Source organism: Osmerus mordax, chromosome 17, assembly GCF_038355195.1.
Source record: "Osmerus mordax isolate fOsmMor3 chromosome 17, fOsmMor3.pri, whole genome shotgun sequence".
NCBI lineage: Eukaryota > Metazoa > Chordata > Actinopteri > Osmeriformes > Osmeridae > Osmerus > Osmerus mordax.
In genome coordinates, this window is record NC_090066.1 from 10,983,620 (window position 1) to 11,000,604 (window position 16,985).

The 16,985-nt window shown below is 45.4% G+C and overlaps 1 protein-coding gene across 2 annotated transcripts in view; it reads left to right on the forward strand.

Moving 5' to 3' along the window:
- The window catches only part of anks1b (ankyrin repeat and sterile alpha motif domain containing 1B), a 222,899-nt gene that overhangs the window by 162,914 nt on the left and 43,000 nt on the right, over positions 1–16,985 (forward strand). For both annotated transcript variants that reach the window (XM_067254093.1, XM_067254092.1), the window contains exons 14-17: positions 7,418–8,094; positions 8,455–8,580; positions 10,360–10,429; positions 12,443–12,549. In XM_067254093.1, coding sequence (XP_067110194.1) covers positions 7,418–8,094; positions 8,455–8,580; positions 10,360–10,429; positions 12,443–12,549 — 980 coding nt within the window. The remainder of the gene's footprint in view (positions 1–7,417; positions 8,095–8,454; positions 8,581–10,359; positions 10,430–12,442; positions 12,550–16,985) is intronic.

Genomic DNA, 16,985 nt, shown 5'->3' on the forward strand with positions numbered 1-16,985 from the left:
AGGGGAAATGAGAAGACATCTATTTCATTCTACACTTCACTCGTATTTTCAGTTGTAAATGAGCAGCAAAAAAAAAAAATCCTTTAAATCTATTTAATCTTTATAAATAATAAGTATGCATTTTCATATAAAATATACAGAAATCAGTTGTAAAAATTTCATTCAAAAACGGACCCCTGTGCAACCGACTCAAGCAAGCACACCCTACAATTTCCCCAGAAATTGTACCCTCTCTAGTTGGGTGTGCTTTGCCTTCGGCAAGGGCACAACCTTTGTTCTCTCACATATATATTATTTTTATTTCTTTTTGCCTCCCTTAAACTCAGTCAATATTTGGCCTACATACACAACCTAGGTGTCAAAAGTTTTGTCTTGGTAGCCATTGAGTTGCTTCTATTGGGATTTACGTTCCGTTGCATGGTTTAGGCTCAAGTTAAGTTTTTGTGGCGAAAAGTGAAGCTAACGGTGGCTAATTTGCTAGCCACAGTCACTGACGTTACTAACGTCACTACGTCACTAACGTCACGAAAACACGCGTGACTATCTTTGGCAGAACATTCGTTTCGCATCTGTTAACTTGGGGGATAGCTAGGCTAACTATAGCTTTACTGCAAGGCAGCTGCAGAAACGCCACAAGCAAAGAGACCAGGGTGATAACTATTTACTCATTTTACTTTGTGATATGACACACAATTGTGATGTGTAATGTACAATATAAGCTGACATTATTAAGGAAGTACATCTACTTTCGGAAACAGTAGTCTACTATTTCACTGAAGTATTAGCATCATGACATTAGCCTGTGTTGCCCGGGCAACACATACTACAGTGGTCTATGATGTATCTGTTTTCAATCGTTAAAATAAACATTCCTCACATATACATTTTCGTTGTAGGATTTATTATGACATTAGATTACAAGTAAACGATTTGTGGGTGAAATTATCATTACCTGTGGTTTCAATCCAGTGTATCACTGCAACGCTGTAGCCTACGCGAGACACTACAAAAACATCTACACAGCTGTTTAGGAAGTCAAACGGCGACAGAACATGTTCGGCACTCCCCTTACTTAAATCAAAAGTCTATCTAACTACTAACCTGAACTTCATTGCCACAGCTTAAACTTTGTCAATCTGTTCATGAAAATAATTAATTTCAGCCTAAACCGTACAACGGAATGTTAAATCCAATTCAACCAACGCAATCGCTACCAAGACGAACACAGCAGTAGTGTACCGTAGTAGTACAATTTACCGGGGCAGCTTCTCCACACAGGGCTATATCGCATTTTGCCAGCGAGCTTTTTATGAATGAGCGATTTTCCACTAAATAAATGTCAAGCTTATTTACGTTTTGGGGGCATATTTTCTGTTAGCAGATGGTACTGTTTGAATCGCGATTCCATCTTCTACCTGCCGGTAACGTCGTAGAATAATCTTCAAAGGGGGTTCTTTGTTAATGACTGAATGCAACGAGTAGGCTAAATGCTTGAAAATATCACGAGAAGGGAAAAACTTAAAAGGACGTTTAAGTCATAGAGATTAGGTCAATTTTCACACCGGTCTGCCAAATGTATTCGTTTTGATTCAACGATGAGGCTGCCTCTTGCAGGGGAAATGAGAAGACATCTATTTCATTCTACACTTCACTCGTATTTTCAGTTGTAAATGAGCAGCAAAAAAAAAATGCTTTTAAATCTATGTAATCTTTATAAATAATAAGTATGCATTTTTATATAACATATACAGAAATATCAGTTGTAAAAATGTCATTCAAAAACGGACCCATGTGCAACCGTCGCAAGCAAGCACACCCTACAATTTCCCCAGAAATTGTACCCTCTCTAGTTAGGAATACTATTGTGTTAAAGACTGTCATCATTTTGATCTCAGATCCTGTCTGGAAAACACATTTCACTAAACAGAGCTTTCAACTAATCGATTGCTTTTGGCAGTGTTTAAGTGAGCCTGTACATTGTGGGGGGTAGCTGTCCATCCAGCCAAAGCATGTCCACCAGCTGTCAGTCCATTTGTTCATCAGTCCGTCTATCTGCAGCACAATACTATAGACTGGAATCTCATCTCTCATTCACTAGTGCATGCTTCTTCAGAAGCTTTCTGCCTCCCCCTCCCCACACACACACACCCACACACACATGATCCCCCCCCCACACACACACACACCTGATCCCCCACACGCTGACCCCCCCACACACACACACACACCACAGGCTGTGTCAGCGCAGCGTATTTTCATTAACCTAATTTAAAGGTTAATGAAGATGGGCTGAGACTGCCATTGAAACCAGTATAACCAGTAGTTGGAATCAGCCCATCAGGGTTTATTCTCATTAAGAGAATAACCAATCCACGTGTATGTGTGTGTGTGTGTGTGTGTGTGTGTGTGTGTGTGTGTGTGTGTGTGTGTGTGTAAAGGGTTACTAGAGAAAAACCTCCCAGGCAGTGTGTATGTTTGGAAGAATGTATAGGATCAACAAACACATATGCTTAGAATTACAAACTTAGACTTATGTGTACCACTCCCATTCTTCCAACATCAAACTCAACAAATGTCAAATCTCATTGACGGTTGCAAGTTCCACCCGTCGTCATTCTAGAATCTAGGGACTGTCCAATTGGTTCCACACTGCCTGTGGGAGATGTACCGGTTGCCGTGGCAATATCACCACTTACGGAAAGCAGGAACGAAAGTGTGAATTCAATATCTCAAACTCTGACCCAAGCTCTGTCTGGCTAAGACTGTCAAACGAGAAGAATGTACACAGCTGGGTTGTTTTTCATCTTTCTCACTCCCTCAGGGGATTTGACACCGCTAGACCTGCACATAGCTGTTAGCATGATGCTACATTGCTGTGAAACAGCAGAAAACATGGCCTTGGTGGGCTCCATAATATAGTGGAATCATAACTCAAGAGATTTCAGAGGCTGAGCCAGTAATAAAGTAGCTCCAGCAAGAAGAAATGATGAGCCACTTGCTGCTCACTAGCAAGTCGTCAACTTAGTATGAGCATACCTATATTTTATTTAGTTTGCTATTTTAGACATACTCTTTTATGGTTATAAATGTTGAATGCACATTTCAATTTTGTATTTTTTTATGATGATTCCTACGCCATCTTCTCAGCAAAACTAGCCTCAACCTGTGAAGTTCCCAAACTTTAAGAGATTCCCTTTTAGAAATCACTGCATTAGCATAGTCTAGTTAGCATTAGCTTAGCTTCTGAGGTTGAGCTTATTGTAATGCATGAAGCCCCTTGGCTGTGAGGCATTCATATAGGCTGGCCCTTCATCTCTGCGATGAGTGACATGTCTGATATTGCTCTGTAGTTTTTAATAACACTCAGTCTCCGCCTGAGGAAGGAAAAAAGAAATCTGATGGGATCAGACGTTTCCAGCCCTTCCTCTTCTCACTCCAGAGAGGAAAATAAGTATTAAAGATAGAGGGATAGATTGTGTGAGGGTGTGTTTGTGTGTGCATGCGGTATGTATGTGTGTGTGTGTGTGTGTTTCTCAATGGTCTGATGAATTGCTGTTGAGTTTAATGTGTTACAATGTTGGGACTGGCTGACAGCATTTTCTATTTGAATGTGAAATGGAATGAGTCTTGTAATATAGTTACAGTAGCTTGCCTAAGAGACTTGTGAGCTTGGCTCATTTTGGGGTTGCAACCACAGCAGCCTTGTCGGCAAACAAACACGCACTCGCTACACACACACCCTCACACACACACTAACACACGTACATTGAGGCAGACCTGTCCTTGAGCAGACTGTTTTTCATTATGGTGTGTTGGCTCAATTTGTGGCACTGACATACTGGAAGGAATTAGCCCTTCTCACCCCAATACACTAAACACTGTCTTCTCACTTTGTCTTGCTTCTTAAAGTCTCTGTTTGTGGATTGTTACCAACTATGAACATCTGAATGGACTAGCAATAGTGATATTACTACTATCAAAACTCACTGTCAAGGTTTCTCTTTTAGAGTAATTAGCAATTACACACATCCCCTGTAGTCCTTGGCCGGGTTTCCCAGATTCGTTAAGAAGCTCTTAACGCTAAGAGCTTCTTAGGAGCGTTCTAAAAGGGTTCTAGAGCGTTCTTAGAACGCTCCTAAGAAGCTCTTAGCGTTAAGAGCTTCTTAACGAATCTGGGAAACCCGGCCCTTGTCAGTGGCAGTTGGGGTGTTTGTGTGTGGGATCACTCGATCACTCCCTGCACGGCTGCGATATCTAAGAGGCTTGCTGTGGCAGATGGGAAAGTGAGGAGAACAAGGCAAAATTATTTATCTTGTTTGCACCTCCCCTCTCACTCTCTCACTCTCACTCCATCTCTCTTTCTATCTTTGTTTTATCTCATATAATCTATCAGGGGTTTTACCATCCCTGGCTTTTTCTGTGGTGTAAGTGCCTACGGTGGGTGGGATGGGGGCGAAATGACTTTTTTCACTACAAACCATGTGCTAGTGGCATTGTTACAGATTATTATGAAGGTTAGGCTCACAAAGTGTTGAGAGAGAGAGATAAAGAGAGAGATAATGCACAATCCAACATGAGGGGAGAGAGAGAAGATGGAGACACCATGAAAAGTGAAAGAAATGTTTGCAGTATTTAGCTTAGCTGAGCAGTTATCTCAGCATACAACTATTATAAAGGCAATATACACAGAGCACACACACATACACACAACCCATCCATTATAGTACAGTAGATATGTGGCTGTCTACTTATCTAAATACCAATCAGTGTCTATACTGAGCTGTCTGCTGCATGACAGAACCTGTGTGTGTGTGTGTCGGTGTGTGCGTGCGTGCGTGTGTATGCGCACGCACGCACATATGCTGGTATACAGCATTATAGAAGTCACCCCATCAAGTTTAGGTATGTATTTATGCAGGACTGGGTGTGTGTATGTGTGTGTTTATGTGTGTGTGATTATGTGTGTGTGTGAGTCTGTTGACAAGTTGCTGAACTATCACAGCAGATACTGTCCTGTTGGCATTTGGGGTTAAGGACTACCTAGTCCACGCTTGGAGGTCCCTTCAGATAAGACACACACACCCACACACACAAGCCAGAAAGAGAGTGTGAAGGAGGAACAGACCATGCCGGGTGCCCATCGATTGCGAAAGACAGAGACGGCGTGAGAGGGACTGAGTTGTCAATAAAGGTTGCCGTGGTCTTTTTGTCTGTCGGGACATGTGTGGATCAGTTTTCCTTGAACTTTGTTTGCCTGCTTCATTCTTCATCTCTCTCTCTCTCTCTCTCTCTCTCTCTCTCTCTCTCTCTCTCTCTCTCTCTCTCCCCTCTCAATTCCTGTCCCCCTCTTTAGCTATTCCTCTCTTCTTCTCTCTCTTTTTCTCTCTCTTTCTTTACTTCTCACTCCCCCTCTCCTCTATATTTATAGTGTTGACCACTATGAGAGAGGTCTTCACTTGTTCTCCTCAAATGTGTCCATTCGTGACCGTATTTACAACCCTTCCTGGAATTGGGTGTCTGTCGTGTCTTCATTGGTTGGGGGACCTCACCAGTATGTTAGCTGGCTGCGTTTGGAACAGTACGGTCACTTGAACTCACAAACCAATGCACACCCGCCGAGTGGAATTCAAGTGGCGGCAACACCAGACACTAAACAAGAAAAGGAACAGTGTGTGTGGAGTTCATTCAGCAAGCTGTCTATGTGAGTAACAATGAAAATACACAGAGATCGCACAGGGCACGCATACCCACTTTGCCTCATAACCAAGCGTTATGTGGTGTGTGTGCATACTGTACAGAGTTTATAATTCCCTCTGTCTTTCCCTCTCTCTCCCTCTCACCCCCTCTCCCTCAGTCGCTGTTGCCATAGCTACCTTAGCTCACCTGTTGCAGACTGTAGCTGCTTGGGGGGGGGGGTGGAGAAAAATGGAAAGAGGGACGGAGAGGGTGAAAGAGAGACAGACAGGAAGGACAAAGGGTTGGGGAGAGATGGAGAAGAGATTGACAAAAGCTAAATAAGAAGGGTAGAAAGAGAGAGGGTGTGTGTGTGTGTGTGTGTGTAGGAGAGACACTACTCACCTAATGTTGATGGTGCGTGTCACAGCCCATGCATTTCTGACAACACGGGAAACCGCCGATATCGCAACCACGGTTTGAGGCAGATCAGAGCACGTCAGAACACGTGAGAGGAAAACCAACACACTTGAGACAGTCTGTTTGGATATGTGCTTCATTTCCTCAAGATGTAAGGGAGACACATCGATCAGACAACACATTGGTACAGTACCGTTAAGCGTGTTGCTAGGCTGGGAATGTACAACAACAGCTGCATGGCAGACATGACAATGCTGTGTTTGATATATGTGGTGCTGCTGAAGGGGAGGTGGGGGGGGGCTCTGGGTTTGCTCAGGGGAGAGAGCATCAGACTGGGGTAGGGCTCGATACGGTGGCCCTCTCTGAGTTCCAGGAACTGTGAAAAGCTTGTGTTGTAGGAACTTGGGAAGCATTTTCTCTCTCCTCCATCTTTCTATATTTCCCCCTCCCCCTGTCCTCTTCCTCTCCCTAGGTGTTGACTGAGTGGTAGTCAGTTTAGTGTGTTTACATTAGCTGTTACAATACAGACTATCAAGCACTTGAAATTAATACTTCATCAGGAAATAATTAAATACATTTTATGACAGTTTAAAAATACAGAAAGCAGAGTAACCTTTTTGTGGGCCACTTCACATTCATCCCCTTGGCAGACTTTTCAGCATGATTCAAATCAATTTTCCAAACCTTTTTGTGACAGTAACTATGGCTCCCTTGAATGCTGAACACAAATACTTATTGTCATCCTGTAGTGAAGCACAGTGATGAGACTGTTGTGAATGCACTTATCAACCTAAAGTGAGAATATTCACATAGACACACCAGCACACAAACTCATACTATTGAAACACACTCACTCTTCTTTTGTTGAGTGGAAAGGGTCTTATTTTTACCTCAAAGCACACAGACAGTAGCTGCATCTCTGAATGCATCCATTTGGCTGTCATTATACCTCACAGAACCCAGTCAATGGTCCATACCTACATACAAATGCAGACCCATGCGCACACACACACACAAGTGCAGGCATGCGCACGCAGACAAATGGCCTAATGCACAATCATGCTCATGTCTCACATGCACACACACACACACACAACACGCAAGTGCAGGCATGCGTGCACATGCGGGTGCAGCAGGGGTGTTAAACCTCAGTCAGGAGTCCGTCTTGACCGTCACATGGTCTGCAGCCACGAGTACCTCGACAGAAACCCGTGGAGGTTTGGAACAGCCCGTCTCCTGAAGCAAATACTGCTGTCCGTGTGCTGTGTGAGCTTACTGTATGTACTGTCCACATTTTGACGTGTGTGTGTGTGTGTCTCCACAGACGACAGCCCGTACCAGAGGGACTCCCAGCCTGGGCCGGGTGACGAGCGCAGGCACAGCCGCGTGCCCGAGCAGTTCGCCGGCCTCCTCCACGGCTCATCGCCAGCGTGCGAGAGCCCAGACACGCCCTACCACCTCTACAGTTCCAAACCCCGCAAGCAGCCGGGCGTGGCCGAGCCCCGCACCCACGGGAACTTCCTCCAGGCACCGGACTTCGGCGTCGCGGGCCTCCCCCCTCTCCAGGCGCCCCTCCCCCCCACCGTCATCCCCCGCGCGGCCAGCGAGGCCCCCAAGAGTCCAAGAGAGGCAGCGGCGCCAGCCAAACCGCAGGTGGTCTACCGGACCATCTTCCACACACGCGTGAACCAGAACCAGGGCGGTGCAGAGGCAGCTGGGGCGGGCCGAGGCTCCCTCTGCTCCTCCTCTTCCTCCCCATCGTCGGCGGCAGCGGGGTCCTCCTATGTGAGGAAAGGGTTAGCGGCGGCGTCCCGAGCTGCGGGGGCTAGGGGGAGCCAGGCAGGGAGCGTAGCCAGGGACGGGGCAGTGGGGCCTGGGTACGAGGAGAGGGCTTGCACCCTGGGAAGGATGAGGTCCATTCCCCGCAGTGTGCTGGATCTGCAGCTGTCCAAATCCCTGTCCAAGTCTGACTCTAACCTGGTGGCTGTCTCACCCCCTCAGGTAGGATATGCTCAGCTTTGACACATTCTCATCCCAGTTGATTGTTCCAAATTCTTACACTTAAACAGGCCATTTTATGGACAGTTATTTATAATTTTACTATAAAATAAAGAAAATAATCTTTATAATAATAATAAAAAATAAAACACTAAGCATAACCACAGCCCATTTGAGGGGAGCACCAAAACATCTAATATAGTGTTTAATCACTTTCGACATATGTATTACATATTTTGTATATGGTCATTTTCAATAAATTGTAGACTAAAGCTCTTTGTTTATTTCAAATAAGTAAAAAGTCATACAAATAATTGGTGAATTATTATTCTGCTCTCCCTTTTTCTGTTTGTACTTGTCCAGGAGGAGCACAGCTGGGGGTCTGGGGCCAGGGGCCAGGGTCCTGGAGGTAGTCCAAGCCCAGGAGACAGTACCAGCCCTGGGACCAGACTGGAGAGAACCCCCTCCTTTACTGCTGAGTGGGAGGAGGTAAGACACACATTTTTAGATCTGTTCAGTCAACCCAGCTGTTCAGTAAATCAAGATAAATAAAATGGATTAGAAATGATCTAACCAGATCTCACCCACTACTATATTTCTTGTATCTAGAGTTAAAAATAATAATTGATTAAAATATCTAAATGATCAGTAAAATGTAAAATATTTAAATAATATCTGGAAAGTGCAGACAGCAAGATAGACTGAGATAGAAAAACGCTGACTTCAAATAATGTTGAAGATCTACTATATGAACTTGCTTGGTTGGTCGATTTATTTTGTATTTTTTACTTACGGCGCTTACTTGCGCTTACGGCTGGTTTGGTCGTACAGTAGAAATGCTACTGACACACATTCTACTGACACACATATTGCATTATTGTTTTTCTCAGCAGACTATAACCACACTGACTCACATACAATTACTTTCTGGTCACTGCATGCCATTCAGACTGCAGACTCACATGCACACACACACACACACAAAGATGCATGCTCAAAGACTTTTAAGATGACATAGAAAGACAAAGACAAGATGTCTTTTTATGAAACCCTGGGTTATAGCATTGTCTGTGTGTCTGCACGTGCCTGCGTGTTTGTGTGTGTCTGAGGGTGTATCTGTGCATATCTCTGTGTGTGTCTGCATGTGTCTGTTTGTGTGTATCTATGGGTATCTGTGTGTGTCTGTGTGTGTGTCTTTGTGTGTGTCTGCATGTGTGTCTGCATTCATTTGTGTGTGCGTGTATGTGTGACTAGTGAAACTTAATTTAATCTCGTAGACATTAAACCACCATCTCACCACACACATTTAACATGTGGATCGTGATTAATTACCATGCTGAATTTTCCATAATTCCAAGCAATTAAGATGACCTATTATGTTTAATTATGTGCTTCGGGAAAACTCTTGCCAGGGGGGAAAAATAGATCCATAGGAATCTGGGAGAAAGCACATTTGGAGCATGACTGTTGTCCTGTCAGCACGACGCTGCCACAAGGGACGGCCCACAGCAGTCAATAAACCTAAGATACCGTCGTCATTAGCAAGTTAACTTAGCAGCATGCCCAAATTACATAGGTGTGCCAGTATTTTTTTACTATTCCAAAATATTTACGGTTCTTTTCTGGTGCCCTCTCAGAGTTTCTTGACCATGAAAGAGGTTTTTGCGGCTCACGGGAACTGGCTAACAGAGCCTATTCACTGCTATATCTTTTTGTTGATCCTTGTCACCGCTAGTACAGTATGTAGCATTTGACACAAACAACCATTGAATGAATGGTGATCACTAGATGGACACTGTGGATGGGAGACAGTGGACAAAATGTAGTCATTTAAGATGATGAAATCTGCAGCGATGTGTTGTTGCTCGTAGCCAGTGTATGAACTTGGTACAGTACTGTAGCAGACCTGGGGTCAGCCTTTCATGTTGTTTATCTCACATAGATGAGCAGGAGGCAGAGGATAGCTGCTCCAGCTTTAATGCATTTATGTGAACTTTATCCATTCAGACATGATGCTTGTTAAGATATTTGTTGTGAACTGACCATCTCTCCATCGCTCTTTCTGTCTCTCTCTCCCTCTCTGTGTGTTGCTTTATTTTTCTCTCTGTCTTTCTCTCTGTATATATATATATATATGTCTTTCTCACTCTCTGTCTCTATCTCTCGCTGTGTCTCCCTTTCTGTCTCTGTCTCTTGCTCTCTCTCTGTCTTTCTCTCTTTTTTTATTTCTATCTCTATGTCTTCCTCTCTCTCTGTCCATCCATCCAGATCGACAAGATCATGAGCTCCATCGGGGCTGGGATCGGCACAGGGCTGGACATCAAGGAGGATGCTTCAGGTGAGGGCACTGTGTTTCCCTTCATGATCGTGTGTGTGTATTAGCTGCTATCATGTTACTGTATAGTATTGTGCCTGTGGATTCATTGACTTGTTGACACTTGTAATAACCGTGTCAGAGGAGATAACACAGGAAACACCCTGGCGTCTGTAGTGTTCCTTCTCTCAACCCCTCTTTCCCTCCCCTGCTATTTACTCTTCTCATCAGTCTCATCCCCCTATCCCTCTGTTACTCCTCCTCACCTCTCTCATCCTCTTTTAGTCTCTTCACACCCTCCCCTCTACTTCTTCCCTCTCTCCCCGTCTGCTTTGCTGTAACCCTCCACTCTCTCCATCTCTGTCTCGCTCTGTCTCTCCCTTTCTTTCTTTGTCTCTACATTCTCCTCTTGCACCCCCTCCCTTTTTTCTTCTACCCCCCTCCCCCTTCTCACCCTGTCACTCTTATTCCCCTTGCCTGACCCCCCTCTCTCTCTTTCTCTATCTCTCCTTATCTCTTGTTTTCTCTCTCTGTTTCTCTATCTCTTCTCTCTCTTTTTCTCTGTCCCTCGCTCTCTCCATCCATCTCTCCCCCACCACACATTTATGACTGGGAAGAATTCCCTGCTTGCCACAGGGAAAATCCTGTTTGCGCCGCACTCTCCACCCAACTTACGCACACGCACGCACACAGACACACATACACACATGAATATGTGTGCGTATGTGTGTTTGTGTGTGGGAGGGGGCATCTCAACCCTCCGACGAAGAGGCTCGGCTGATGTTATGGCTATTATCGGCGACGCAAGCCCCAGTAGAGAGAAAGAAGAGAGAAGAGCGAGAGAGAGAGAGAGAGAGATAGAGAGAGAGAAAGAGAGAGAGAGAGAGAGAGAGAGAGAGAGAGAGAGAGAGAGAAGAGGGGGGACGGAGATCAAGGGAAAAAGAGGAAGCTGATAGTGCTTGAGGAAGAAGAGACAGGAGGGGAGGGAAAGAGATGGAGAAGGGAGAGATGGAATAAGAGAGAAAAAGAGGGGGGAGAGTGAGAGAGTGCAATATAGACACAGGCAGAGGTACTGGAGAGGGAGGGAGAGAGAGAGTGCGGGGGAGAGCAGAGTGAGAGAAAGGGAGAGAGAGAGAGAGAGAGAGAGAGGGAGAGGGGCTGCAGAAGCATACAGATGAGAGTGGGAGTAGTTGAGGAAGAGAAACCTAGCTACCTACCAGACTGCTCTCGGTCGCTCTCTTGTACACACTCTCACACACCGCCACCAGTGAGCGCGCACATACACACACACACACGCTTTGTCGCCGAGGGAACAGGCGAGCGGACGCAACAGCTGAGAAGCGACAAAAGGGGAGTGAGGCGCCTAGCACCGTGACACGCGTTCTCGGATCTCCAACAATCCAGACCTTCAAGGCAGCCGTGCACGGATTTTTACCCCCAAGACAGCGGACCTCTCTTGTGGATATAACCCCTCCCCCCGGACGACCCGCCCGCCCCCTCCCTCCCCCTCCCCACCGACCCTCATCCTTGCTTTTCAGCTTTCCCTGGATCTACCAAGCCACCCACCACCCCCACCCTCCGCACCTGCCCTCCAGCTTGAACCCCTCCCCCCCCCCCTTTTCCATCCCTAGGCTGCTCTTAACTGCCCCCCCCCTCCCCTCACCCCTGGCCTTCTGCCCCCCGCTCCCCAGGTGACCATGCTCCACCTCCAGCACTACTAACCCTGACCCCCCCCCGTCCCACCCCCATCCCCTACCCCAGTCCCCCCCACTCTTTCTCCAACCCCTCTCTTCCACTCCACACCCCCTCCATCTCCGTCTGCCCCATCCACCATCCCTCCCTCCCTCTCTCCTGAGCCCCTTCCCCGCCATCCTCCACCGGCCAGCCAGCCAACAGCCGCCACCATGGCGAGCTCCTTCGACAGCCACTTCGCCCGGAACATGATGTGGCAGTGCCAGCTGTCCCAGCCAGACTGCCGGTGTTACCGCGTGGACGGCTACTCCCTGCTCAAGCGTCTGCCCCTGCACCCTCTCATAGGTCCCCGCTGTCCCATGCAGTCTGTCGGCCAGTGGCTAGACAGTATCGGCCTGGTCCAGTATGAGAACCACCTGCTCGCCAATGGCTTCGACAACGTGCAGTTTATGGTGAGTTTTGTCTGACGTTTCTGACCCTTTTTTTGTTGTACGTCGGGGGTTCTGTTTGTTCTTTTGTTCGTTTTGTCCCGTTTTTCTTTCTTTTGCATCCCCGGTGCTTTCTGTTTCTTGTTTTCTCTCTGTCTTGTTCTTTCTCTCTGTCTCCGTTTGGAGACATGGTGCCTCGTTCTCCGTCTGTCTGTGCATTCCATTCCTGTCATCTCTGTCCCCGTCTCCATCCCCCCACCGTCCTCCATGGCTGTCCTTCACTCTCCCAAGCCTAGAGATCTCTTCATCCCATGCAAAGCCACATAAACAGAGAAATAACAACTTGCAGGGCTCGCGCCAGTCTCAACCGGGCTCACGCGCTTCAACACACGCAAAATGAGTCGGCCAGTGAGCCGAGGTGCAACATGTTAGGTGTGCACACACACCCTGGCTATCCGTGCTCCGCGAGGGGTCTGGAGGTCGGCCAACTACTTGTCTGAGTTTCCTTTTATCCACACTTCTCTCTGTGCGTTCTCTCTGCCTTTCATCTTTAGTGGAGGGAAAGAAAGAGGGAGAGAGGAGGGGAGAGAAAGAGAAAAGCACAGAGAGAGGGAAAGAGAAAGAGGCAGTGAGAGAGGGGGTGGGGAAGAGAGGGAGAGCATTTGAAAATCAGGGAGGTCTACTGACGTTTTACTCTTGTGTGTGCGTGTGTGTGTGTGTGTACCTAGTGTGTTAGATTATTGTTTTGTAAGCTGTGCGTCTGGAAGTAAAATAAGTAAAAAATCTATCACAGTGTTGTTGATGTATATGCAGCATGTTCTCTGTCTATGTTTTTGAACCAACACACAGTGTACAAACACACCAATCACCTGTTCAGAGATCTCACTAAGGCTCCATTGCAAAGAGGGATAGATGGATGGATGGATATTTATTGATGGATGGATTGATTGATTGATAGAGGGAGAGAGAGACAGACAGAGAGTGGAGATGTGGAGTGAGTAGAGGAGAATGAAATGTAAACATTTTGAGGAGACAGTGACTGAGAGATGTGTGTATCTGTGTGTGCGTGAATCTTTTTCATGAATGTACCCCAAGCAAGGATGTGAACCAGCAACCGTAGCTCCTGTCTTCATAGATCATTAGTCTAATAGCATGGCACATCAGAAGTAAATGACTCCTGATACAGCATCTGTTGATGCTGCCTTGAAGTACATTTAATGTGTATTCTGTACACTTTAGTGGTGTGTGTGTGTGTGGGGGGGGTGTAACCAAAGGACTATAGATAACAACCCTCAATTCCTTTGAATGACTTTATATTGGATTTTGAGTAATTGTTAAAGTAATTAATCTCTCTCCTGAGATTAACTGGGTGCAGATAACTGTCAGTCTGCACCCAGATCTGGTGTAAATTTTCCACATTAGCGAGTGTCTGCACGTGTCGCTGTGTGTGTGTATGTATTTGTGTGTCTGTGTGTGTGTTTGTACTTGTATTTGTGTGTCTGTGAATGTGTGGCTGTGTGGCTAATAAAGGGTTTTGTGGGTAATAGACAACCCTCAGCCCTCTGCTTGCTGTGACCTGCATCTGTTCCCCTGGTTACCCTAGCAACTGCAGCCCTGGCTCAGTATTCTGCATCCTGGTTGTGTGTGTGTGTGTGTGTGTGTGTGCAAGCTTGTACGGTATGGATCTGTACAAAGTGGAGTGTGTTTGTATAAGAGGAGGGGATGGAGGCGGAGGGATGGAAAGAAATGCAGAGACACCAGTACTCTATCTCCCTCCCTACCTCTCTTTCTCTCTCTCTCTCCCTCAACTTGGAAGATCTCTGCAGTGGCAGATTATCATTTGTACACCCCCCCCCCCGACCTGCCTCCCAGCTAACCTGTGATACATCCAATGATGAACCCTCTACTGGTTACTTTCCAACATTGAACTCACATTAAGCTGTCTCTCGTTCTCTGTACCTCCCTCTCCCACTCTTCATCTGCCTGTCTCTTCCTAATCAGTTTCGCTTCTCTTCTCTCTTATTTGCTCTTTCTCTCATTATTCCTCCCCTCTTTCTCTCTTCCCCCTTTCCTCTCTCTCTCTCCCTGTCTTTCTCTTTCTCTTTTCTTGGCCATCTGTGTGGCTACCAAAGGTATGTGTCTGGTCTGTTACTGAAGCAGAGTGTGAAGCTGTTTAGGCAACACTTTACCTCCCTGGCATAAAGCATTTGTACCGTGTTAGTCATCGGGTGTGTGTGCACCTGTGTCCCACACGTTGTGATAGGAACGTGGGGATAACCCCACACATCAATGGGTGTAACTCTGCGTTGTTACTTACAGTATCTGGTGGTTTCACTTCCTTGGTTACATTTTGAGTCGAACAACACCCCCTAGGAGTGACATTATGAGGTTCTGAAAGTCATGATGCTCATCATTGCTTAAACGTGTGTTTGTGTGTGTGTGTGTGTGTGTGTGTGTCTGTTATTCATGCTTACGTACAAAATAGACACTGGCTGCATTCTGACCTGAGCTAATTTTGAGTATGACAAAACAAGTTTCACAGGCCTTTATCTTCCAACACACACACACACATGTTATATCTAAGCTGTGTCTCTCCATATCCAGCAGCACACAGCACAGCGTTATGATAGTTTTCCACGTGTGCTACAGTAGGAGTTCTAAGAGTTGCTGGCAGAAGCACTGAGGGACTTATCTCCCTTCTCTATTGCCTCTTATTTAACTTTAGTTTTTAAAGCTCTGCGATCTCCTCAGTAATGCCTTTTAGATATAATTTATATTCTATATAGAAGTAATATAATATAATGCAGCATTCCTTTCAAGTGTCGTGGTTGCTTCATGCTCTCTTTTGTGTGAGCCGTTCTCTCATTCTCTTTCCATCTTTTTCTCTGTCAGTCACTTTTTTTATGTAAGTAACACACATTATAACTGGCAATATTTTGTTTCATTTCCAGTTTCATTTATTTTAAGGCATGTTGCAGTTAGGACAAAAACCTTTTTAGATTCTTTAGCGTAAAAGCTTTCTGTTACAGCATGTCAGTCCTGGAAATTTATTGGTTCACACTGATTCAGTGTTCATGTACTGTATACATATACATAATGGAAACAAATGTAAATGAACCGCCACACTGTAGTCATGGCCAAACTAAATGAACTAAAATAAACAGAATTCATTTTCATCATTTTAATTTATATTAGGGTGATGAAAAAATCTTGTGTCTTTGGCCACATTAGCCCATACATACAGGATATTTCCACACAATCCTACAGTGTAAAAATCATGGAAAATGGGGTGAACAGAAAACATTATTGTGGTGAGTTAGGGTTCGTGTAACGTGCTGTTGGTTTGTTGATTAGAAAGTGACCACCACCACCGTAACTCTGCTGATGCAGACACTTGGTTCTCCAGCGTATGATGGGTTCCATTGATGCTACAGGACAGCACTCCGATTACTTTCTGTTTGCACGTCATATTTTCTTCAGAAGTCTATAAGGAGGAGTGGGGGGTCAAATTTGTTTCACCCACTGCCTGCCACTCAATTCAGGAAGTGAAATAAGTGAAACAACGGTTATGTTCCTGAAAAGTTTTTTTTCTTTTTCTTTTCACTTTAGTGCTGTGTCAAGATTCATTAGATGAATCGTACTGTAGCCGAATTAAACTTGTTCTACTGACCAACCTTTGGCAAAAGCCCCAGAAAATCACAAACTACTGACATTATCCAGTGTGTCATCTTCACACTCACCCCTCATGTGTCCAGTATTTGGCTACAATCACACACACACACACACAACCTATACTGGCTGTGGCTTGCCAGTTGCTGTTGTTGTTCTGGCCATCATAGAATGTGTTTCTCAATGTGGACTCACGGAAGGGGGTGTTTCCTGTCACCTTACCCTGCCAGTAAAGGACAAGGCTGTGGGTGAGTGATGGTAGGACAGGAAGGAGGTTGGCGACTGTCGTCGTGGCAATGGATGACGATGAGTTACGATGAGTGCTGCATTAGCATATGAGGGTTTTATGTGAAAGAGATTGATATATTATATGTCTGGGTGTCTGTAATCGTGTGTGTGTCATCTTGAAAGTCAAAGTTAACCTAAAAATGAACACACACACACACCCCTCCTACAACTACAGTCATTACCCCCCCCCCCCCCCTCCACACACACACACACACCCCTTTCTGAAGGTTACCAGTCATCATGCAGGGGGTAGGGGCATGACATCATTGATGGGGGTAGGGGCTGAAGTGTGTGTGTGTGTGGGGGGGGTGTATGAGGTTAAAAAGTAACTACAATTTTGTAACAACAGTTACTGATTATAAGACATTTCTATTGCTTCTATAAAAAATACAATATGCTTTCAAGAAAAGCCTCCCACCTAGCATTTCCAAAAAGTGTGATTTTTCCAATATCTTAATTAACTTAATTGTTTATAAAACAAATACGATGTTTTAACATCTATT